This window comes from Haliotis asinina, chromosome 10, assembly GCF_037392515.1.
Source record: "Haliotis asinina isolate JCU_RB_2024 chromosome 10, JCU_Hal_asi_v2, whole genome shotgun sequence".
Lineage (NCBI taxonomy): Eukaryota > Metazoa > Mollusca > Gastropoda > Lepetellida > Haliotidae > Haliotis > Haliotis asinina.
In genome coordinates, this window is record NC_090289.1 from 49,147,332 (window position 1) to 49,173,379 (window position 26,048).

Genomic DNA, 26,048 nt, shown 5'->3' on the forward strand with positions numbered 1-26,048 from the left:
TGCGTAATGTTGCAGGTAATGATCACTGTACCCTCCCTCACCTGACAGTTGTCAGTAGTCCGAAGACACTCCGTGCTGTAGACATTCAACTGCCAGTGCATACACGTTAATGAAGTACAATGAAGCACATCTGTATGATACGTCAGACCAATATGATTGGCAGAAATAATTCCTCTCAAAGACTTCTAAGTTTGTCTAAATCAACCGCTGTGAATGTCACTCTAACCACGTGTGGCGATATTGCGTGAGGCACAAACGAACAATAGGATATATATGCATATGACATCATACAGCACAGAGAAGAAATAGCAATAACAACATTTATTATACTGGAATGGGGATCTTGCAAGAGCATAGTGGCCAGAAGACGGTTATGTTTTGTGTCGACTTCCATAATAAAATCTATCTATCAATCTATCTTCAGTTAGCAATTATGTTAAAGAAAAGTCTACATTACAGGAGACCCCTAAAAGCGTCTGAAGATACTAAGCTCCACACTAATGCTTACATTACTCAGTAAAACGTTCGTTGATAAATCATGAAAGAGCATTGTTTCAGAAATGCTTTAATGCTAATACAAGATTGTTTAGCAATAAATTACACCTCCTTTTAACACATCGCACAATGGCTGACATTGTGTGCTGGCGATTAGGTGCGTGACTCTGAGGGTGTGGGGTCAAAGCCCGAATGGGTGAATGAATGAGTGAGTTTTGTTTTACGCCACACTCAGCACTATTCCAGCTATATGACGGCAGTTTGTAAGTAATAGAGTCTGAACCCGACAATCCAGTGATCAGCATCGATCTACGCAATTGGGATACGACGATACGGTCAATCAAGTAACAGAACCTGACCACTCGATTCCGTTAGTCGCCTCTTACGACAAGCATGGGTTACTGAAGATCAGTTTCCTCCTGATCGTAAGAGTTAAATCCACACGGGACTCAACCCAACAAAACTAGTGGAGTCTGTACCTTACTGAGAAAGTGTACTTCCAATTAAATCATTGGTTACATTTGACACTTGGGTATATAACCTTCTGATTCTAAGTGTCCGTCTTTCAAGATGTTTGACCTTAAATTGTTCTGTGTTATCTCATTACTGCATATACCTTTACACAGACATACGTCATTCGGAACAAAGATGAATTCACACTTATTTTCACAATTTTTGAAATAAGGCATGGCCCAATTGGAAGTTCACAACAGGTAAAAAACCTGTTGATATATCATACCAACGTTATGCCGTAAATGCAAACAATTCAATTTACAATTCACAAACGTCTGTACAATCTCACCAAATGATATACGTAACACTGACATCAAGTTGAATTCCATCGTGTTGTCCACTTTTGTTGTGCAAACATAGAAAAATATATTGTCACGATTTCGTTCAACGTATCCTCAATAATGATTAGTGCCCAGGTTCGTAGCGTAAATGTATCACAGTATTACTACCAAGATGGGCAAAATGTGATAGAAGGTAAAAGAGACATCCTCCATCTATGAAACTGTGTCCTGAATCAGTCAATCACAGTCAGACACGAGCTGGTCACACAGACAAAGCAAACCGTCTTTTGACAAGTTTTTGTTTCACTCTGACCTCACTACAGGGAACAGGTCATGCTAATCATTTCTTCCTGACACAATGTGAAATGAAACGAATGGGCAGAAAAGGTACCTAGTTGGGCACGTGCTTGACTCAGTCTGCTATCAAGAGATATCCTGAATCAGTTTGGCACGAGCTGATAGTACGTACAGTCAGCATTGTCTTGTTGTCCATCAGTCTCGGTGAACAGCAACTCGCAGTTGACGGCCATCGGCAAGGCATTCACAAGGTAGTTGACACCTTCACATTCCGCGTAGTTGAGACACAAGGAGAAACAAACTTGCAGGAAGGGTACATTGAGCAACTTCATCCGCTGTGACGTCTTCCTTATTCCTGGATTTTCACGAAGATCTCGAGAGTTAACTAAAACAAACAACAGAGACATTAGCATCTTGGGGATGTATATAACTATCCATTTTGTGTAAGTATCTTAACTGTTACATAAGATTTTTTAATGTAAAAACAAAACAAAACGTAATCGCCGATCCATAAACTGACTAGTGAACTTTTGAATTTGCATTTAACCCTGACAAATCAGCGACAGTGTTGTAACATGTTACACCGAATCGTTGACAAAATCATGACACCATGTAACATCGATCATCATCTGCCGATGTAGGAGTGATAACTGCAGCAGCATCTGGTGACAATGTCGTCCTCACAAGTAACATGTGATTGTCAGATAACAATGTCGTCTTCCCGAATAGGCGCCCACAATGACGTCTTATCAATGATCAACTTGCAGTGTGATCCTCACATGTTACACTGAAAGATCATCTGGCAATGTGGTCCTATCATGTTACACTGAAAGATCAACTGGCAATGTGGTCCTATCATGTTACACTAAAAGATCAACTGGCAATGTGGTCCTATCTTGTTACACTGAAAGATCATCTGGCAATGTGATCCTATCTTGTTACACTGAAAGATTATCTGGCAATGTGGTCCTATCTTGTTACACTGAAAGATCATCTGGCAATGTGGTCCTATCATGTTACACTGAAAGATGAACTGGCAATATGGTCCTATCATGTTACACTGAATCTGATCTGATCTTATATCTGATATTTGTGCTGAAGATACAAACCTTGAGCGTGGTTGACCGCAGGGAGAAGTTTCTGCAAGAAACATATGCATTATCAATACGTGGTGATTAAGATCACACTACAGCGAAACGTCTTGTACAAGAATATATCACAGTCAGTTTTAGACACACTTAGATTATATAGTAGTATTATGTTATATTTTGTTCGATGCAAAGAGTTGGTTACTCGCAATATAATGATATGCGACATAGAGAAATGTAGAAATACAGGTTTACCGTCACATGTGACATTTAGATTTCTGTGCAGACCGTGAGACTTACACGGTCTGTGTCTGGTATTGTCTGTGTAAACAGGCCCCAGAATACATTAACTGATCTAAGATACAGCCAATGTTCAGATAGAGGTTTAAAATGTACACCAGATGCGACTCTGGTTTGTACTAACTCGCAATACATTTGATACCAAAAGACTACAGTTGTGCCTTTCTTACTGTAGTCTGGTCAGCGTTTAATACATGTTTGTGCATACAGTAGCGTGAACAGTTGTGTCTTTTGAAAAATTAGAAAAATGAACTATTTTTCTTTATTATAGTGAACAGTTTCTTAAATACTCACTTTAGATATTATATACACAGATGACACTGTCACAATAACATTACATTTATGAGTTATATGTATTTTACCATTATGAGCAACTAACAGCACTTACATCTCTTTCGTTGGCTTCAAATGCAATAGAGTATGCATTACAGTGGTTGAAACCTTGCAGGTACACAGCCAGCGGCTTTCCTCGCCTGTGCCTCAGGACTCTGGCCTCCGTATTATCTGTCACCGAATAGAAGCAGCCTGAAATATTGGTGCCTGTGACTGGCATCCATGCAACTCCTGAGATGACAACGTCGTCTAAGAGAACGTCGTTAACGCCGTCGTTCTCAACCAGGATCACAAGATATTTATGACCGCTTGGGATCTCCGACGGCACTGTGATTGTGTACACGAGGCCCCTCAGTGGAAGAGGATGAAGCATGTAGTTGGACACATCGCCCTGGATAGCTGCTGATTTACCCGATGCAGTTGTCATGGATACGACTGCTGGTTTAGACATTTCAATCAATTTGAACTGATTTCGTTCAATACGTAGTCTAGTTATCTCCCTTGCATTTGTAAGCATTGTCGTACTTCCATCAAATGAGACGTCTGTGTCAGCTTGTGTAGACACAATGTTTATATAGTCTTTAGTATCAGACAAGGGTAACCCAAGTGCAATGTATTTCGTGCCTATTTTGTCTAAACTTAAAAGCTGCGTTATCTGCCCATCTAAACACAAATTGCTAGATGATTCAGTCCTGTTTACTCCGGTCAAAATGGAAATAGGTTTGTTGGATGCAATGTACGTTCCAGATAGTTCATTAACGGACTGAATCTGAAACGCTTGGTTTTCCTGCAATATGATTGAAAACTCTCTTGATAATGTCTGTGTGAGACCATTTATTTCTGCAAAAATGGTAGGATGCGTGTCTGGAAGAGTGATCTTGACTTCAGTGTTTGGGAAAGGGGAGACTACTCCCACCGTAGCTGCAGATCGGGCATTGTAAGAGTCAGGAGCTACAACTACATACTCCTTTCCCAGTTGGCTCGTCTCTTTCACTTGATACATATCAAGATTCGACGCTTCGGCGTTTACTGCCAACACTGTGACGTCGTCGGACGCCACGACACGGATAATCCTGTTTGACGTCTTCGTCCCTGTAGGCATCTGAACATCAGCAGGTAGTGTGACCTTGGTTCTTTTTCCTGGGTCAAGCGTGAGGTTTGTGAAAGGAACTGCGGCGTTAAGGTATGGAACAAACACTTTAACTGTCACTGGTTGTGGGCGCGATGAGGAAATGTACAGATACATATCTTTTGAAAAGTCAACGAAGTTCTGTGTAAAAACTGTCACGTATGTTCTTTCTGAAATGAAGATAGACACACTGATCATTTGCAATGAAGATAAAATCTATTATTTAAGCTGCACCGTGCATACCTCTCGGCAAAATATTCATGTGTCCCGCCACCCATGCATACACATAGTGGAAACCGCTGCAATAATAACGTATCTATTTCAGAAGAGCAGAAAATAGCATTTATTGCTTTGGAAGGCATACTAGGCCATCCTGCTGCATGCAGTTGACAAATCATTTCATACTGGATTCAAGAGAATACAGTTGCCGCGTGTGTAGTTTACTCTGAATCTTTGTCAGACATTTGCCTTACTGTTTTCTTTGAACGAATACATTGCAAAGCTCCTGTCACTCCCTGACATTCTGACGAAATCATCATTAGCCTTATTGTTCTACAGGGTATATACATAGCGCTATAGTTCATCCCATGTACTTGCTCAAAACTCTTTTGTTTTTCTCCTCGATCAGTGATTGTCAGTCTCATCATAAATTTCAATCTCAGCTCCCTGGGGATAATACAATCATAACACTGCCACAGTTAACGTCCTGGAAAGCCACGTTTAAGAAAAACAGAGCAGAAAATGGACTCAAGCGACAATGGACATGGCTCAGCGATTATGAGAATGTGGATCTCACGGCAATGTGCTATTAGCTAATCCATCTGACCCCAAATGATGAGAAATATTCATTGTGTAAAATCTAGAAATCCAGTTGAATTATTCGTGGGCAAAAGTCCAGATCCCACAAACTAACTGCCACACGTAGGTACTCAAACATTTATGATTATACAACCAATTATTTCTTCGGAACATTTTGACTTATCGGAGAGTCAATTCAGCGCGATTCATTCTCTAAGTAACGCCTAAGCACAATTTATAACTAGATTTTCCAAAATCAGTATTTTTGTCGCCGTTACAGTAACAACACTTTGAGTTAAACTGAAACGTCAAAATACGTTTGATAGAAAATTCGTGTTCAAACATCTACGCTGATGCTATATATACCAATAATGCAAACCAGTAGTTTACATGAAGGCATTGAGACCTGTATATGAAGGGCGATGGGTAACCTAGTGGTGAAAGTGTTTGCTCGTCTCGGCACCCGGGTTCGAGTCCCCACATGGGCACAATGTGTGAAGTCCATTTTTGATTTTTAGCTATTACATGCCATGAAGGGTTTAACGAAATGTTGAAACATGACTTTGGAACAGTCATGAACAGAATATTGAAAACCAAATGTTCTTTGTTTTAGTGCCTTCTGATAACTATGTTGCTTCACAAAGCGCCTACCTGTGTTTGTTTGTCCAAACAAGAAGCATCGGTCATCATTGTGGGTTACGCCACATATCGTTAGCGAGCATTATTGTTCAAATATTGTGATTGTTCCTTTTGACCTAACACAGAATAGTAAATGTATACACAGCAACATTTCCTTCTCAGTTATCCGCCTCGATCATTCAAATGAGTTGGTTCCGCTGAATCAGCATGTTTTCACAGCGTGTTCGTAAATGCATCGTGCGATGTGTACAAAGTGTCTGACTGCCGCGTCAACTCTCTTACATGTCCCTTTTTTGTATCTTTAGTGTCTTATTCACATTTTCATCAGACATAAAATACAGTGCACCAAAGCGGTATTTTTTGTTGGTAATGAATGAGTTAGGACGAATTCTGTGACTTATTCGGTAAGCCGACGTTTACGGCTTTTAACTAAGTTTCCATTTAAACTGTCATTGTCCGCAACGTCTCCGTTTCCACTTGACCATGTACTTTGCGGGGTCGATAAGGACGCGCATGGTGTAGAGGCGTTCATGTTAGATGTAGCGGTTAGCTTTAGTGCTCATGCGCCGGAGGATATGTGTGTGAAATAGTTATAAAACAAGAAGTCACTGAAACAAAATACGATCCATTGTGATCGTTGGCTGACGCTTATTTGAAAAGAAAACGGCATAGATTCCCTTTTTCATGGTACATTCGTGAGGATTCGCGGCACCGAAGTGTGTACTTGAAATATGTCTTGAGCGGCAACTAGCTTTTTTCAAATATGATTTTCTCGGATGGACACCCGCTGGGTACTTTCCACGTCACGTGACTGGACTCTTATGTTTGTAACCAAATACAAACGCAGGAGGTTTTCTTTGTTTACATTTCAAACAAGCGCAGTCCTTCGAGCACAGCGTTCGTTTCCACACCCAATATCTTTCGTTTCATTTTATCTAGACAGTTGGTATTGGTGCCAAATACCAATTGTAACCTGATTCTTCAATATATGGAGAATTCAATGATGCATTTGTGTAGCTAGCTATGAAAAATACGTGATGTAATAGGCGTCCCAATACCGGTCGGCGTAAGTGTATTTTCGAAAACATCCCAACTGGATCAGGGTTCATCGACACGGTTTTTCTATTATCATGAGCGGTTACACGAAAACGTGATATTAATGATCATTAATACGCAGATTTTGAAATTCAATACTCCCAGTAATTATTAGGTTTACAAACATTACAGCAGATAACGCTGTAAATTGCGATTTCGTCTTGTGTTCAAAATGGCGACATTTACGATGAAGCAGATCTGGACAGGCCAATTTAAGGAGTTTAGCTTTTTCTGAGATAATAGTGGTATCAATGAATAGGAAATAGAATTCAAAACTATTAAGTATTTTTTGTGTACATGATATGTTTAGAATTTTGAATCTTATTGGGCTTCAAAGTAAGGCTTCAAAGTAAGGCTTCAAAGTAAGGCTTCAAAGTAAGTAAAAGGAAGTCTCCCAGTGGCACTCAAGGGGTTAAGGTGTTCGGTAAGACAAATTCGTTGTTTACTGGTACCTCTGGGCCCATGGGTTTATGCACTCTCTATGTTTGTTTATGTTCCCCTCGCCCTTCGGACTCAGGGAACATACAGAAACATCGAGGGTACTCGGGAATGAGAGAGAGTTTTACGGAATGCAACACAGCGAACGGTATGGCAGCGGTTATGTAGGCCAAGCGTTGACAGAGGCTGGTAGGGTTATGAACTCCAGTTAATTTGTGAGTGTCCCGCTCGTCAACACGACAACCAGTCTTACAAAGTCACCGATTCTTGAATATTCGAGCACATACAACCATCACTAGTAACAATTCTCTCGTAAGCTCCCGGAAGTATGGTCTACTAATCAAAACACAAACACAAAGGGAGGTACCTCTAAAGTGTTACCTTCAAGCCTGGTGCCAAAGTGCGAAAATCATTGAACATTTCTGATACGAAATGTCACCCATAATAAATTATTTCTTAATGAATAACACAATTTACAGAAAATACACTCTCTATACACACTATTGCTCAAAATTGATGTTTTGGCATTCGTAAATTTATGCCAGTATGCTAATAGGTATGTTAACATACTAGTAATTCGGCTAATTTAGATCGCTATTAAAATATCACACAGGCAAAACATCTGTTATCTGTTATTTTATCATTCCTAGAATATACAAATGTATTCATGATAACTGTAGGCAGAATTTTGTCAAATCCTTTGTCAGAGACTGGTCACAATATCTTTTGTTTTGTCATTCCTAGAATATATAAATGTATTCATGATAACTGCAAGTTGTATTTTGTCAAATCCTTTGTCAGAAACTGGCCACAGTGGCGAGTTTCTGGACTTTCGGATTTCCCCAATTGAATTGTGGTGTGTCTGTCGTGTAACATTAATACATACTTGGCAAAGGGCTCATGAAATCTGAGTCGGACAGACTATATTGGTGCAGTAAATAGATTTGACAGCAATTGATAATACCTACAGTGTATAAAGTGCACATGTACTGGTCTCATAACTCGTCTAGGTTTTGGGGTACTCTCAAACTGGGTTCTGTCTTGCAAGCTGTCCAAGTATACACATGAGCATTAATTAAGCATCACCAAAAATAATTGTCGAGTGTAACGAAAAGGGATCCAAATAGAGAAATCAACCTGTTATATCTAAACACACGTGTATTTAGCATGAAATTTACGTGCTGACTCAAATGCATGCTTTTCATGCTAAAGTTCTGTCATGGTACAATCGACTGAGGGGTATAAACAGGTGAAAACAGTATTCTCATTGCTTTCCTATCAACGCATCAATAAGTGCTGACCTTGAACTTTTTTGGACATGCCGAGACGCAGGCTTTTTGAAAATGCCAGATGGCAGATTATTGGTACGCAGGAAGCTGGTTTGTCTTGTCGCAGCACTGGGTCCAGATTGAATATCAATCACACTATCATTAGTCGCCTTGTAAGGAAGCATGCGGCCACTGATTACGTCAAGGATCGTCCACGATCAGGAGGGCCGAGAAAGAAGATTACTCCCCGTGATGACCGTGCCCTAGTTCGCCTAGTGAGGCCCATGACAAATACCAAAGATCTCAGAGAACAATGGAGAGTGGGTGCTCGTCTCTCAGCCATCACCATCCGAAGGAGGCTCAGGTCCGCTGGACTTCGTGCACATCGTCCAATCAGACGTCCTTTACTCACTGATAGACACAACGTTTGGCGTGGTGTAATCACCTGCAAAACCACAACCTAAGGGCTTGGAGCAGGATCCATTGGTCCGGTGAAAGCCGTTTTCTTCTTCGTGTTACTGATGGCCGTTGGCGAGTTTGGAGAAGGAGTAATGAGGCTTATCAACATCGGATGATCCATGCAGCTGAACCCTTTGGCCGTGACTCTGTAATGGTGTGGAGGTGTATCTCCAATGGCTGTAAGCTGAATCTTATCACCATTCAAGGGACACTGAATGGTCAGAGATACCAACATGAAGTACTGGAAGCTGCTGTTGTCCAGCCTTTTATAACCACCCCCTCGGCCAGTATTTATGGACGATAATGCTAGGCCCCATCGTTCCAGACCTGTTATCGCATATTTGCAGAACAACGTAGTTGACAGATTACCTTGGCCTGCGAGGAGCCCTGATCTCAACCCAGTTGAACATTTATGGGACCATCTGGGGCGTCAAGTTCAAGTAAGGGATCCACCTGTTCAAAATTTATAGGAGTTATCCATGCGAGGGAAGGATACACCAAATACTGCTGTCACCATTACTGTTGGCTTAGGATTGAACAGTAAACGGTTTTGTTTTGAGAACTTTGTGTACATTGTCTAAGTGACCATAGTTTGGGGCATGATTATTGATAACGATTTTAGTATCCCCATATGACCGTCAATAAATTACAGCCGAATGTAACAGTGTTGGTAGTCGATGGATTGACACTTTAGATGGTTCAGTTAACGAAAATATAACCACGTGTTTGGTTTCCATGTCATGAATGACCAGTGTGTTGTGTTAACAACAATCGTATAGCATGAATATGGGTGGTGCTAAATTAATGCTCATGTGTATATTATGTTTAATAACCAACGTTTTCAACTTTAAAAAAACAGACTGTAATTAAAAATTCTAGAACAAATCTGTCGGCCTTGGGCCTCTTGGTCGATATCGATTTCCGTCATTGAATATGTACTATGTTATATAAGGGGAATACGATAATTATATTGTCAATATATGGATCTTCAGTATTTTGAGGAAATAGAGATCTACTCATCTATATATTGATTTTGGTGCCTAATGAATGAATCAATAATGATTCATATATCGACATGGAGCCAAAGTATTTGCCACAGTTTCTCTTCGTTTGTGAACATAGTGTCCACGTGTGAGTTTCCTGTCCTGAAAGGCTTTTATGTTTCAAGACAGCAAGGTTTTGCGTTAGTAAATGAACTTCACAGAGAATTGATTGTCTAGAAACTTTATACCCTTCCTATTGTCCTATTGTCAATAGCAATCAACCACAACTGCGTGTCGTAAAATCAACCGAACATATTTGTATTGGTTTTCTCCAAAACGATTCAATTAGTTTGTTCCACATTCGACACCATGCTAGGTGCCCGCCTGGTACTGACGTAAGAAACTAAGAAAGCCCGGCCTCACAGACTGATTGGCATACGTAAAGCGATTAAAAGAGGAACGATGGCGGTTGGCTCTTATATCAAACCAATCCCACTTCTGAAACAAGAGTTTCGCGTCGAACATATCTCTAACGGTGTCTTAAGGGAAGCTATTTTGCAGGATGGTAATCAAGTGAATTTTAACTAATCCCATATGCATGCTGACATGAATGTTTGTCGAATTAATTCAGTCAGGCCTTTTGCTTGATCGTTACTACGGGTTGTCGCCCAAGTAAAGATAAATTAATTCAGTAGTATGTATGTGTGTGCGCGCCCGCGCGTGTGTGTGTGTGTGCGTTTGTGTTTGTGTGTTTGTGTGTGTGTGTATAATTTCCAATAGTGCATGAAGCAAGCTTCGGTTCAATGACATTTAAGAGCAGTTCTCTCACAGACTGTGTACAGGCTCTAACAATTTACCTGCCAAACCCACGCCTGTCAGTTACACTCAATTTTCAGTTTATACTCGACCATGACTAATTCGATCGAAAGCTTTTATTATGTCGATGTAGGGAAGAGAGGTCTAACATTGGCAGCTTATGGCTGCTGATTGTAACATAATGAATATGTCAATTCAATAACCGTCACATTGGTGCAGAAGCTATTTTCTCTGTTAGCCAAACCTTTTAAGCCGAACACTGGAGGAGTTGTTTTATATATGACATTACATCGTCAGTTGATCAATGTGAAACATCTTTTACTGTATGAAGGTTACTGAACTAATTCGCGCTCATGATGGCAACACTCTCTTGACGTTACGGCACAGAAACTTGTTCGAAGGATGGCCGTCATCAGGTCGACATCTTCTGATGCCACCATATTTCAGTTTTACGTGCGAATGATAGTTAAATGTGTAGTGTATGATATTTGCCATGCACGATGGGAAGATAAAGCCACTTTGAATCCGTAGATCCTGAAGCCGAATGATATGTATTTTAGACACATGGCATTGTTGTTCTTGTGTCAATGCCTTCGTAAGAACGTGAAATTGCTACTTAGTTCTTGACAGAGTAAGTGTTTGAAATTTTGAAAGTCAGATTACCCTTTAGTGAGTTTGGTTTTCGCCGCTTTTAGCAATGTTCCAGCAATATCATGGCGGGAGGACACCAGAAATGGGCTTCAAGCACAGTATCCATGTAGGAAATGAAGGCGAGCCTCCGGTGTGACGAGCGAACGCTTTAACCACTGGGCTACCGCACCGCCCCAAGTCACGTTTGAAAACATTTACATGTTAGGAAGAGTGAGGAGTACAACCAAACATATATTGGGGATTACAGTTTGTCAGACAACATTCGATTATCATTCAAGAATCAACATCTTTAAACAACCGTTGGTTTTCCCCGTTTCTGGAGTAGCTCTCGGTGATATTGTTGGAATATTGATGAAAGTGGCATAAAACTAAACTCTAACATAACAGTTTACTTTATGGAATAAGCACAAGAATTTTCCTGAAATGGCCTCGAAATCGACATCAGCTGTTTCCCAGGCTAATGACAGTAATGCTCTTTAGAGCATACTTCCTTTGTCTTCGACTATATTATAACCGATGTGGCGGTTACAACCTGGACGGAAATACTTTCTCAAATGAAAAGACCAATTTCGACTCTAATTACATTTTATTACTTTTTAATGGCATCAGACACTGAAATCGAGAAGCGATCGTCCGTCACACTTTGCGAGACTGCGGGCGTGGTAGTGGTAGCTATGTCAACACTGGAGTCAACAGTTCGTCGTCTTTTAAGGAGTTCACCGCCACCTTGGATCACGAGTATGTTTTCCAACAGCCTGCTCACTATACCACTGATCATCTCTGGACTTCACCAGCTGTCGCAAATACATGACACGGGAACTGGTCGGGCGCAGATTACAGTACTTTCTGAATATCGCAACTACACTCCTGTTACGATCGTCACTAGCGTATGCACGAACACACTTTGGAGGAACACCAAAATCCTTAAGTCCACGCTGGTAACACTTACTAGTCTTCTCAGAATAAAGAAGAAATTCTCTAGTGTCATCTCTGTGAATTTGGAATTGGTCAACTGTAAGATTCCTGTGCTCATCGCCGCTTCTGGTTGCAAAATGTAATCCAATGAAGTACAGCATTGTACCCAAAAGGATCTGTGGTGACGAAACTCCCAAGATGCCCATATCCCACATGTATAGGTTTTTCTTGTTCATAGGAAAAAAACCCTGACCTTTTTGGTACGAATTCCAATACCACGTTTCGATCCTTTCATTACACTGTCCAACATATTTCGCAGTTCGAGAAAAACGTTATCAGACAGGAATTTCAAATCCCGACCACACTTTGTCAAATGCATGTTCAATGACAGCACTAACTGACGGAGACGTTTTGGATTATATTCAGATCCATCGCTTTTGCGCACCTCGCATACAAAACGGCACAGAGAGTAATTAAGTTCCTCGTCGTTCAGATCCCCGAGTTTGTCAACTATTAAACCTAAACGCTGTCCGGATGTTTCCCCTCGTAAAATTCTCTGATTACGTAAATTTCTCCAAGTGTCAAACAGACCACAGGCCCAAAGTAAATTCCGTTTGGTATTTCGAGGCACACTTGTCTCGCATAATCCTGCAATTTTCGAATCCAACAACGGTACAGAAAATCTTTCATAATCACTATGCCACCCACTAACGCCTCCAAACAAATTCTCACTCACTTGGACTTCCTCTACGTCACTAACAGTGGTTTAACGTTGCTGAAGAAGATCCCTTTCCTCAGCAGTTTCCAGTGCTGTGCATAGAATTTCATCAGCATCAAAGTTGTCACTTATTGTCTAAAACTCACACTGTGAAGCTGGAATCAACGTGTCGTCGATGTCGGTCCCACTTATACCTGCTGCGTAATGAAAAAACATGTTCACGGAGACCATGTGTTTATAAAGGTGAGATTTACGAAAAGCACGAGCTTTACGTCCTCGGTTCATTGACCATCCTTGATCAGAGCTCGGAATGAAATCCTATGTATCCCTGAAGCTGATTAATCAAACAGCATCGGGCCGCCTTCTCAAGACGACCGTTGATAACTGGTAAAGCGTTGATTTAACGACGATAGCGACTTTAAGGGCCTTTAGGTAGAATACAGAATATAACACATATTAGCACGTGCTGTCCATGACATAGGTCCACCGTACCACAACCTTGCTTGCGCTTAATAAATCTATAGTCAATTCATTAAATTACAGACGCGTACGAAATAAATATTATTCTTTTATTTGATTAAAAGCAGTATTTGTATGCATGCTCTAAGTAGGTTAGAAGACGTGGACACGTTCTGTACCCGCAGATTAAGGCGGTTACAGAACGCATCCTTGTCCTCTTACCTATGCATATGGAATCTGAAGAGAAACAATGCAATACAATACAATAACTTGTACCCAATACACGACCCAATAACAGTACAGGTACACCGTAGGGCTAAAATGCAAAGTGAAAAAGAACAGTTCGAGTAACATATATTATTTATGAACTCATTTATAAATCAAGGGTGACGGTCCATGCGTGTAAACAGAAACGTCTCTATTCTTGGTGGAAATGTTGGGATATTGTTTTACCATGTCATCTAAGCGCTGGAGGTGTAATATTGATGAGATATGTGTGGATTCCTGTCTGTGTAAACACATTATTGGGATACGTTCTAGACTCTTCATTAGAAAAATCGAAAAACTTGAATAGAGTCAGATCACAAGCCTCTAACTAGTATATATACTCTCATGGTACTAAGTGTACCAGCTTCAAACTATTTACACAGAAGGAGATCTCCGATATACCTGCTTGGTTTAAACATGTTTATTTCGTGAAAAAGCAACGACAGAATTTTCATAAACTGGATTGGTTAACAAGTTCAGGAGAACTTATATGAAGACAATTCCAATGTATGTACATATGAAACAGTATCATGATACGGAAAGATGATATCTAATGAAAACTGATGTTATAACATGTAGTAGGAAAACTAAAATCATGACGGTTTTATACATTTTTGTCGTTTGTCGTCTAGATTCATAGCACTAAAGCTTTTCATAATTATAGTTTCAACTGAAAATATAATGACTGATTTTAATACACTGACGGGCAAAAGAAACTATACCAATACAAATTTGTCTCTGAAAAAAATATAACAAGAAGAAATGTCAAAGGTTATGTAATTCATTGTTCATCCACTCATTTGTCAATGGATATTCATAACATTTACAGCATTTGTGTTGACACCAGAGATGTATAAAAGTTTAAATGAAGAAGGTGTGATTCGTAAATTTGCAGGGAGGAAGGGAGGAAGTCCTGTACAATTCTGGCAGGATGGGGCCTGGCGTTGTCGTGCTGAAACAGGACACGCCGATGTTGCTGTAAAAATGGCAGCACAACAGGACGCAAAACGTGATCAATGTAACGCAAGGCTGTTACGTTTGCATCGAAAACTACCAGCTGTGTCTCTGCACATGCCACCCAAGACCATTACACTACCTCCACCAAAAGGAATCGTCTCTTGAATGCAACAGGGTGCTGTTCTCTCAGCTCGACGACGGTAGACTCGAACCCGACCATCTGCACGTAATAACTGAAAACGACTTTCATCAGTAAGCAGAATCCGATTGTTGCCAGTTCCGATTCTACCAATGCCCTCCTCAATCTGTCACGTCGATGACGAGAGGTTAAGGTCATCCAACGGAATGGTCGATAAGCACGAATACCGTGATGTCTCAGTCGTCTCGTAACTGTTCTTCGACTGACCACATGATGACCGACTGCTTATGATACCGTTCTTCATTGTCGGGGGTACTCGTGGCCTGCCGCTCCTTGGCCTGTCAGCAGTGCTACATGTTTGCCTCAGTCGTGTCTGCAGCCTTGTTGTTGTTGTTCGAGTGCAACCAAAGATTCTTGCCACAGGAGCATGCCTGGAGCCCAGTTGCAGTATACCAATCGCCCTCTCACGCTGTTCTGCAGTGATCTCGGCATGTCAGTTGAAGGTATCTTCTTGTTTATGGTCTAGGAATACTGACTGCAGGGTTTTTATACCCATTACCATTTCCATCATGTGATGCTCGTGCATTACATGTTTCATCACTAAAACTGATTTTCGCAGGAACCAGTGCTTTTTCACATAACTCGTGCTCAAATTGCTGTGTGTTGTATTTTTGTGATATGTTTGTGTAATCTGGAAACAAAATTCATTTCAAATATTCAAAATACTCGAATCAGAAATTTGGTATAATTTCCTTTGCCCGTCAGTTTATATTTGATTGAGTTTGTGGATTCAAGGAGGCCGTTTCAAATGAAAAGCCATTGATATAATAAAATTCATTTACTCTTATAGCATCAACTCGGGACATACAAAGAAGTAATGACGTGCATCTTCAGTAGGATGGCCACACTGGCAATCTGCTCTCTCTGATATATGTCTGTTGTATTTGTCGGCATTGAGATCGCTACATCCTAACCTTAAGCGAAAGTGAACAATTTGGAAAACTCTTGTACCTATATTAGGATCGAAATGAATATCTTTAACTCTTGGAGCGTTCCACAAACTTTACAAATTGGTAATGACTTTAGAGACAAAGGGAGGGACGAGTTCATTTAGATAGTAGGGTAACCTGTTATGATACATTTTGAAAAAGGTGACCAGTTTAGTTATTCTTCTTCCCTTGCAGAGTGAAACAGAGGATGTTTCAGTGTAGATTTTATCGTGACTGGTGCCAGGAACAGCTTCACGTATCGTATGTAACAAGTCTAGGTGCAGGTCTTCCAAGGTTGTTGTCCGTCGTTTGGTATAAATTGTCACAAATATGGCTACAGTAATCAAAGATCGGAAGTATAAACGATGCATATATACGATTAAGGGTGTCTCTCGTTAATCGATATTTAAGGCGGCTTAAGCAGTTTATCATGGGCTGACTGTCTTAACGATATCGTTTATATGAATAATCCGTGTACAGTCGTTTTGAAGAACCTAAATGTTTGTGGGCCGAAGTTTCCCCTACTTGACCGTCGTTAAAAACAAGCTTGGTTGATTTGGTTTTGATTTCCTACTGAATAAGATTGTTTTAGATTTTGAAAGGTTAAAATCGACTTTCCAGGTTTTTGTCCAGTTTGATATTTTAAGTAGATAATTATTCAGATTAAGCTACGTAAAGATAATCAATTATTAGATAATTAGAAGTATATAAATAATCGTATATTACTGTCAGTGCCTTCAACGATGTCATTTTGTAGACCAAAAACAGAAGTGGTCCTAGAACAGAACCCTGCGGGACGTCAACTTTTACCGGTTTAATATTTGAACTATAGCCAATTATGATTACACGCTGGGATCGATATTCTAAATGACTTTCAAACCATTGTAATAGTGAATCATCAATTTCACAAGATTTTAACCAGTATGTACCAGACCTCTGTGCCACACTCCGTCAAAAGTTTTAGTGATATCGCAAAGTACAGTGCGTATTTCCTTGCCGTCGTCTTTAGCCTTGGCGTTGGAATTATACAAATATGTCAGCTGATTCACGCATCTAGTTTATGTGCATGCGCTCTTTTCGTATTTCGGACAGCCGAGATTACGCTATTTCTACTTTGTCTGAACAGAGCACAACGGGTAACAGAATTGTTACTCCCAGCTGATGATGTTTATTGAACTTACGTATTAGCGATCTTATTTCGATATTTCCCAAAAGAGGACCCGATGTCGAATAGTAACAATCTTATTTGGGATATTCTTGTCATAAGTATTCCTTATTATAGTCACTAATGTATTTGCTATATCGTCCACATTGTTGTTTGAGAATAAGTCATTAATGTCAAGATTAATGATGTAGGAAATCATGCCATTAACGTCCATATGTTGATAATGATATATTTTACGTTTAAATGTATCACACCTGGGTCCAGCAAATTTGATATCAACATATATCGGACAATGGTCACTACTGACAGGGTCTAACACACCGCAATCTTGGACACTTTGCAAAGAGTATATGAATATAAGATCAAGTCGGGTTGTCAGTAAATTGGGTTAGTCCGTTTAAGGATTCCAGTAACTGAATTTTACGTTTACTTTCACTTAAAGTATCTTCATTTAAGTCGCCAGTTATAACGGTAAATAAGTTAAGATCGACAGCATTTCCATTTCATTGATCAATTAGTTCCCAGTAGGCATTACTTCGGTCAGCTCTGCAGAAGGTACTTATGAGGTAGGTGCGATGTTTCCTTTTCACACGAACCCACATAGCTTCAAGTACAGCAATGTCCAGTTGGTGCATATGCTCCGCATACAAATTGTCCTAATAGATAGCCACACCGCTCCCGAAACTCCCTCAAACTTTACGGACCGGAGGTTGATATTCCGGTATGTGAATATCATCGTTCGGAATGTCTTCATGCAACCTTGCTTCAGTTGTGCAAGTGGCATCAAAAGAATTATATTCAACTTCTGTAATATCCAATTTGTCTTTGAAAATGTAAGCATTTAAGTGGACTAGCTTTAATGTATTTAATATTAGGCCAGAGTTAGGATGTACGTTTCCAGAACAGAGTATTAGAAGAGATGCGATAATACTAGTTAACAGATTTGATGAAAACGCAAAAATGTCAGAATAGAAAAATGAAAATATTTAGCTTAGAAGCTGCATATGAGTGTAGCCCGGGTGCAAATGTTCCCACCGCATGTATGTACTGAATGATGTCAACCGGCATCTATACATTCGAACACTACATTATAGGCAGTGGGTAGATGTATACCAAAACTATCAGATACCTGTTTCAAACAAACACAAGATGTCATTTCTTTCAAAATATCAGTTTGCAAATAGATATCATAGTCAACTGAGGAGGGATACAAACATTATGTAAAGCCAAAGAACATGATATTACATAAGTTGAAAACAGGAAGAAAACAGTTGAAAAAGAAGATGAAAAGTCCACAGCATCATGATATGGTGGAAAAGACAATGGTGGAAACAGTATGGGTAATTAAACTGAGCTGATGAAGTACTTTGTACAAAAAGGGGAAAATTACAATTAACCTACTGATGCTATACAAAGCAATAGTGGGCAACAATAGTACTTTCGGTAAGTTTGTATGTTATTGTTAATTGTTGATAAAACTATTTATGTCTACAATCGATGGGGAGATGTATATTAACGAACGCACAGCAGGACGAAGTGTGATATTAACTATAAATGACAATAAGTAACAATCAAATAAATAACAAAATAACAATAATGCATACACACATATATACATGTACACACATATATACATACATACGCACCCATGCATACATACACACATCCACATACACATACATACACACATATATATGCATACACATATATATGCATACACTGACGGGTTGCATGATTTGCACGTGAAACTGTATCAGATCGTAACGTAAACAAAAGGGGTCTGTACAGACAAAGCTTCTATTGTTTAATATTCAAAAAAAGTTTAAGATCGCATATAATGTGAGTCGGTGCAACAAAACAAACTGTCACTGAAATTCGGGAATGTAATCCGCTTGCCGAGAAAGATGCAGTATTACATGACAAAGTAACAGCAATGAAACTTAGTTGATATTACTTTACCCACGACAAACGGCGTCACAATATAGCATCACAAAATTAAGAACCAATTACACAGGGACACACTTTGTAGTACGATAGTTTTTATCGGCAATACACTAACACTGGCGTGTTTTACTCGCGCAACCATAGGTAATCACAACGAAAATAAACGCCGAGGTGTCGATGTGGGAATAAAAAGCAAATTGAAAAAGCCAGTACAAGTAACATATACACATAAGCATTAATTAAGCATCACCAAAAATAATTGTCGAGTGTAACGAAAAGGGATCCAAATAGAGAAATCAACCTGTTATATCTAAACACACGTGCATTTAGCATGAAACGTACGTGCTGACTCAAATGCATGCTTTTCATGCTAAAGTTCTGTCATGGTACAAGCGACTGATAGGGTATAAACAGGTGAAATGAAGTATTCTCATTGCTTTCTTATCGATAATCAATAAGTGAACAGTGCTGAAATTGAACTTTTTTGGACATGAGGAGGCGTAGGCTTTCTGAAAATACCAGATGGCAGATTATTGGTATACAGGAAGCCGGTTTGTCTTGTCGCAGCATTGGGTCTAGACTGAATATTAATCACACTATCATGAGTTGCCTTGTAAGGAAACATGCGGCCACTGATTACGTCAAGGATCGTCCACGATCAGGAGGGCCGAGAAAGACCATTCCCCGTGATGACCGTGCCCTAGTTCGCCTAGTGAGGCGCAGGCCCATGGTCAATGCCAAAGATCTCAGAGAACAATGGAGAGTGGGTGCTCGTCTCTCAGCCATCACCATCCAAAGGAGGCTCAGGTCCGCTAGACTCCGTGCACATCGTCCAATCAGACGTCCATCACTCACTGATAGACACAAGGCTCAACGTTTGGCGTGGTGTAATCAACTGTAAAACCACAACCTGAGGACATGGAGCAGGTTCCATTGGTCCGATGAAAGCCGTTTTCTACTTCATGTTACTGGTGGCCGTTGGACTAATGATCGGATCAACATCGGATGATCCATGCAGCTGAACCCTTTGGCGGTGGCTCTGTAATGGTGTAGGGGTGTATCTCCCATGACTGTAGGCTGAATCGTATCACCATGAATCACCATTCAAGGGACACTCAATGGTCAGAGACACCAACATGAAGTACTGGAAGCTGCTGTTGTCCAGCCGTTTGTGACCCCCTGCTCGCCAGTCGGCCAGCAGTGCTGTCCCAGACCTGTTATCGCATACTTGCAGAACAACGCAGTTGACAGATTACCTTGGCCCACGAGAAGCCCTGATCTCAACCCAACTGAGCATTTATGGGACCACCTGGGGCGTGAAGTTCAAGTAAGGGATCCACCTGTTCAAAATCTACGGGAATTAGCCCAGGCTCTTCATGAGGAATGGCAGAGGATTCCAGTGATGCGCATTCGGCGTTAGATTTCCAGCATGAAGAGGAGTGTTGCCGTAGTTATCCGTGTGAGGTGAGGATACACCAAATACTGCTGTCACCATTACTGTTGGCTTAGGATTGAACAGTGAACGTTTCTTGAGAACTTTGTGTACGTTGGACCATAGCATGAAAATGGGCGGTGCTTAATTAATGCTCATGTGTATATATTATTTATGAACGCATTTTTAAATTAAGGGTGGCAGTTCTTACGTGTTCGTAGAAACTCCTCTATTCCTGGTGGAAATGTTGGGATATTGTTTTACCATGTCATCTAAGCGCTGGAGGTGTAATATTGAAAAGATTTGCGTAGATTCTTGTCTTTCTTAGCGCATTATTGGGATACGTTTCTGATCCTCATTGGAAAGATCGAAAAACCTGAATAAAGTCAGATCACGAGTCTCTAACTAGCATATATACTCTCATGGTACTAAGTGTACCTGCTCCAAACTATTTACACAGATCTTCGATATACCTGTTTCCTCAAAGCCAACCTGCTGCAGGTTGCACCCATACCATACCCACTTGTTGATGAAATGCAAGGATGAACTTCCTTCTATGATTGTAGATATACTAAACAACAGTCTTGAACATGGTATAGTTGCTGAGGATTTCAAATCTGTCATTGTCCTTCCCTTCACAAAGAAATGTACTCTCAACTCCAACAACACGACGAATTTCCGGCCGGTCTCAAAACTACCATTTGTCTCAAAGATAAAGGAAAAGGTTGTCGAAAAGATTTTGTTTTAGCGTCAGGAACATGGCTTACAAGTAAAGTTTGAATCCGAACCTCCCATATCACGGAAAGAACTCTCGATAAGGTGGTGAATGACCTATATAAGATATCGCCTCATAAGTGCTCCTTCACCTATTAACAGTGTTTAATCCAGTTGATCAGAGCATCCCTGGCACCACGTCTCTGTAATAATTGTAGAATTGAAGGCACTGCATTTCAGTCATTTTCATCTTACCTGACGAACAGAAAGCAAAGACTACTGATCAATTATGATGAAGCTGATGAAGTTGTCCCCTGATAGGTACCACAAGGCTCCGTTCTTGAACAACTGCTCTTCCTCTTCAACCAACCTCTGGGAAAACAGCTTGCAGTAAATGATGTAGCGAGTAATGTCTATACAGGTGATGCACAGCTTAATGAAAACATCAGTTTGAAACTAAAGAGTCAAGCTAACATTATGTCGGAGGTGGAGTGCAGCTTCGTTTCAACAAAATGCTGGATGACAAAGAATATGTCGATGGTAAACGAGGAAAAGACCGAAACTATACTATTCTGAGCCACATCACACCACAGCACATATCTGTCGGTAAGACAAGCATCAGGTATGCTCGGAATGTGAAAAGCCACGACCAAACTCAATCCATGGACAAAACCATGAAAGAAATCTGTAAGAAATCAGGAACGTAAGATGTATCCAACATCTGATTTCATTCAAAGCTAATGTAAATTTAATGAAATCTTTGTTCTCTCAAGACCGGACGTTGGTAACAGTTTCATGTGCGGTATCTCTAATAACCACCTGATGAGACTATAGAAGGTTCAGAGCTCGGCAGCTCGTGTGATGGTGAAGAAGAGACAGTCAGAGCATGTCCCACTTGTACTGAACTCTCTGCGCTGGCTTCGATTAAATGAGAAGATAAAGTTCAAACTCCACTCACCCACGTATCAGAGTGTTAATAACACAGCTCCAGAATAATACATTGATACATTGGTATGAATCATCAAGACGTCTTCCTACATTGTAGCTGCAAACATTGGCTCAAAGACATTTGCCATTGGTGCTGCCTTATGATCGAACACTCTTCCAATCTCCTCAAAGACAGCGTCCACATTGACCTCCTCCAAATCACGAAAGTTTCTCATAAAGCCAGTTGGTTGAAAAACTCAGTTATTGTCAACATTGACATTGATACAATCACAGTCTAACTAGACAACCCCGAAACCAATATATGTAAAATGTAGTCACATTGGCGCAACAGATTAATCCAGCAACCAATCTCACAACCAATACAAATAAACTGTCGAGTCACATAGACATACAGTGGTACAGTACATTGTCATTGTTTTGATCCGATACTGTATTCCGTTATCTGGAGTGTTAAGTTGAAATTGGGAGTACATTCTAATTAAATAAACAAACATATGACTTAGGCTACATGGGTGTACTTCCTCATGAATTACATACTCAGAGACCCACTCTGGCACGAGCAGCTTGTGACTTCATCGCAGAGGTGTACACAAAGCTGAGAAATCAATACAGCCTCCAGTACAGCAATGTAGCAAGGACTCATGAAGTAGTGCCCAGGTATAGAAATGTGTTTGTGAGACTTTGTTCTTAAAGTCAAGGAATTCTATTAGCTGAAGAGTATGTCTGTTTTGAAATGCCTGCTACAAACCTTGCATACTTTCTTCATACATTATGGAGAATTAATCGGCTTCAACGGGATGGAAATTGTAGGAGGATTGCACCTGTGGTTAGGTCAGGAACTTGTACACACACCTGTAAATGTTGTAAATCTTGTAAATAGAAACTGTAGTCACACGAACAGTACTTCTGCAATCCAACTAGAGAGCCCCCAGCCAATTTATGGAAACTTTGGATATATATAAACTGAAGTCACAGGAAGAACACTGTTAAATCAAGCTAGAACACTCCGTAATCAGTGCATACAAACTATAGAGTCACATAACCAATATTGTTCAATCCAACTACATAGCCCCCCATATCCCTCACTCTCTCCATATATACCTGTATACACACTCGACACAATTGTACATGCAAAGACAACCAGTGCATGCGAGCCACAGAGCCATATAAGCACCTTGACAGCCCCACAACACTTATATTTAATCAAGTACCACATAAACAACATGGATCAATTCAGATAGGCAACTACACACGCGATACACGCACACCATACTTCCACTAGGTACTGTTGAGTCAGAAAACAACACAGTACTCACATGCACAACATACAAATCTAGACACCCAAACAGGTAATCAATACATACAGCACACCAAAGGACGACTACAACAAGCAAGCAAACTTCAGATATCACCTATTCCCTCGGCCCAGCAAACTGTACCTTTCAACAGAACAGCTGAAGCAAGAGCCACAAAATACCCAAGGTGTTCACATATGCATTTGAAACAAACAGTGTATGCAGAGGGGACGAGGGCTTAGCTTCCCTGTGGAATTTGAAGTTATTATGGAACTCAGTAATTATCCTAGACACGGTGACCTAAGTCGGTAGAGTACGAAAAGGCAGTTCCTGAAAAAAAGACAATTTCGACAGTCTTGAAAATCTCTGCAAAAGACGTCTGTGAACTTTGTCTGAAAGTCAGTAGTGACTGCGGGAGAGAATACCCCCAGCCTCAAGCATGTTGACTTAACGTCATTTGAATCTAGGCTACTATACAATGTTAACATTTTCAGAGAGCAAACAGATAGCTCCCTTGTTCATATAAAACAGTATTCTATTCACCAAACATCAAATCTAATTGCCAGCAAAGTAATTACACAAGCACCAAAATATTGCCATAATATTTCATTCTTCATTGGTCCTAATACTCCATACTTCACACTGGCTGACACACCGCCCAACCAGTGCTGTCAGTGGAGTGAGTGAATGAGTGTAGTTTTACGTCGCACTTAGCAGTATTCCAACTTTCTGGTGGCGGTCTGTAAACAATTGAATCTGGGCCAGATAATGCAGGCATCAACAACATGAATATCTCTCTGGGCAAGAGGGATACGGTGACATGTGTCAACCAGACCAGGATCATCAAATCTCACTTACGTCAAGCCTGGGTTCCTGAAAATCGATTCTAACCCAGATCTTCAAGGATGAGTGAGTGACTATTGTTCGTCACAGTCTTAATTATTACTGAAACTGTGTGAACACATGCAATACAAATCTATGGTTTATTGCAGCAACAAAATAAGTTGATCCAGACGAAATGTAGGGTATGTGACACTTTTTGGACGCTTCCGTTACGTCCTTGTTGCGGGTACAGCAACGTGCAGTAAACAAAGTACTGTGATTATATGTCCCAGCCCACCCAAATGTGAATGGGCACCTCGTACAGAAGGGAAAGTCACGTTAACCTAGCGGCTGTACGAGTTGTATGACCTCCAGGGAGTTGAGATTGCAAAATACGATGTGCCGGTGGGATTGATATCCAATGATCGAGAAATAAACCAAAAGGCCTTGAGCATCTATGTAAGTGGGATGGATTTAGCTCTATATTAACACTCATATAATATGATATAATAATCTTTTGTACGTTGTTTAATGGATCTCAGTTCTGTAACCGAGGAATCAGGAAAAAACGTTCACCCTATTTCTGGAATCAACACATCTCATAGATGTCTTCCACACAACATGTCATGGCTAATGTATGAACTATGATGTTATTATTTTGCTTCAGGTTTACTTACATAAAATGAAATTAACATTAGAAACAACAGCATGATCACCATCAAAATTAATTAATTTGAGAAAACTACATCGTACATAGACAAAACCCGCGAACAAGAGGGTTCATAAGATTTCAATATTTGGGTGCATTTCAAAGTTAGCTCATTTTCAGCATATGTCTAATAGATGTGAATAACCATTTAAGAAAATTAGATGGTATCTAACTCCGGAACGCCCTACCTTGAAGGCAAAGAACAGTTCCAGTCACCAACATGCACACCAGAATTGCCCCGCCGTCAGCGCTCCACTTCGCCATGATGTCCGCTTTCATCTAACAACTTCCAACACCGTGAAACTCTTCTGAGCGTCTCATCGATCCTGGACTTGTATGGAGGCTTTATCTTTCAGCCAGACTAATAGGGTACTGCATATTGTATTATTCGCGTACAAAGATTACGGTTCTTGTGTGAACACACGAGTATGTTATTTAGTTACTGGTACACACTGAATGATTAGAAGTTAGGGAGCATCGTTGTATTGTAAATAGACTGGGGTGGATATGTCGACGTGCGCTCATTCATCTGACAGCTTCTCACAGTGCCACTAACCATTATCGAGCTTCATGTTACTGTATACACGTTTGTGCTTCACCAATACAATGGTATTGTTTTGTTGGATTATAACTACGGCTCATTTGGGGGAAGTTACGCAAATAAGTCTTGCACCTTGATCCAGAAAGCGGCCTTATCTTAACTCTAATGTTTATAACAGACTTATGCTTGTTTGTTTGGTTGGTTGATGTGACCAAACTCAGATATACTAGTAGTCCATCAATATGGCGGCGTCTTGGAACAGACAATCCAGTGATAAACAGCTTGAGGATCGATCTACACAACTTGTGTACGATGACATGTGTTAACCAAGTCAGCGAGGCTGACCAACTGATTCCGTTAGTCACGGTCAGTAACATACATGGGTTTCTGAAGGTCAATTCTAACCCAGATCCGCACGGTTTTAATAGATTTATGAATGCCTATAAACGCT

The 26,048-nt window shown here is 40.4% G+C and overlaps 1 protein-coding gene across 1 annotated transcript; it reads right to left on the reverse strand.

Annotated features, from left to right (window-relative positions):
• Positions 1 to 304: 304 nt before the first annotated feature.
• LOC137297722 (uncharacterized) lies at positions 305 to 25,510 on the reverse strand. The gene is made up of 4 exons (XM_067829658.1): positions 25,245 to 25,510; positions 3,363 to 4,606; positions 2,696 to 2,726; positions 305 to 1,971 (listed from the first exon to the last, which is right to left on the reverse strand). The coding sequence occupies exons 1-4, from the start codon at positions 25,333 to 25,335 to the stop codon at positions 1,730 to 1,732; spliced, it is 1,608 nt and encodes a 535-aa protein (XP_067685759.1). The 5' UTR covers positions 25,336 to 25,510; the 3' UTR covers positions 305 to 1,729.
• Positions 25,511 to 26,048: the final 538 nt, after the last annotated feature.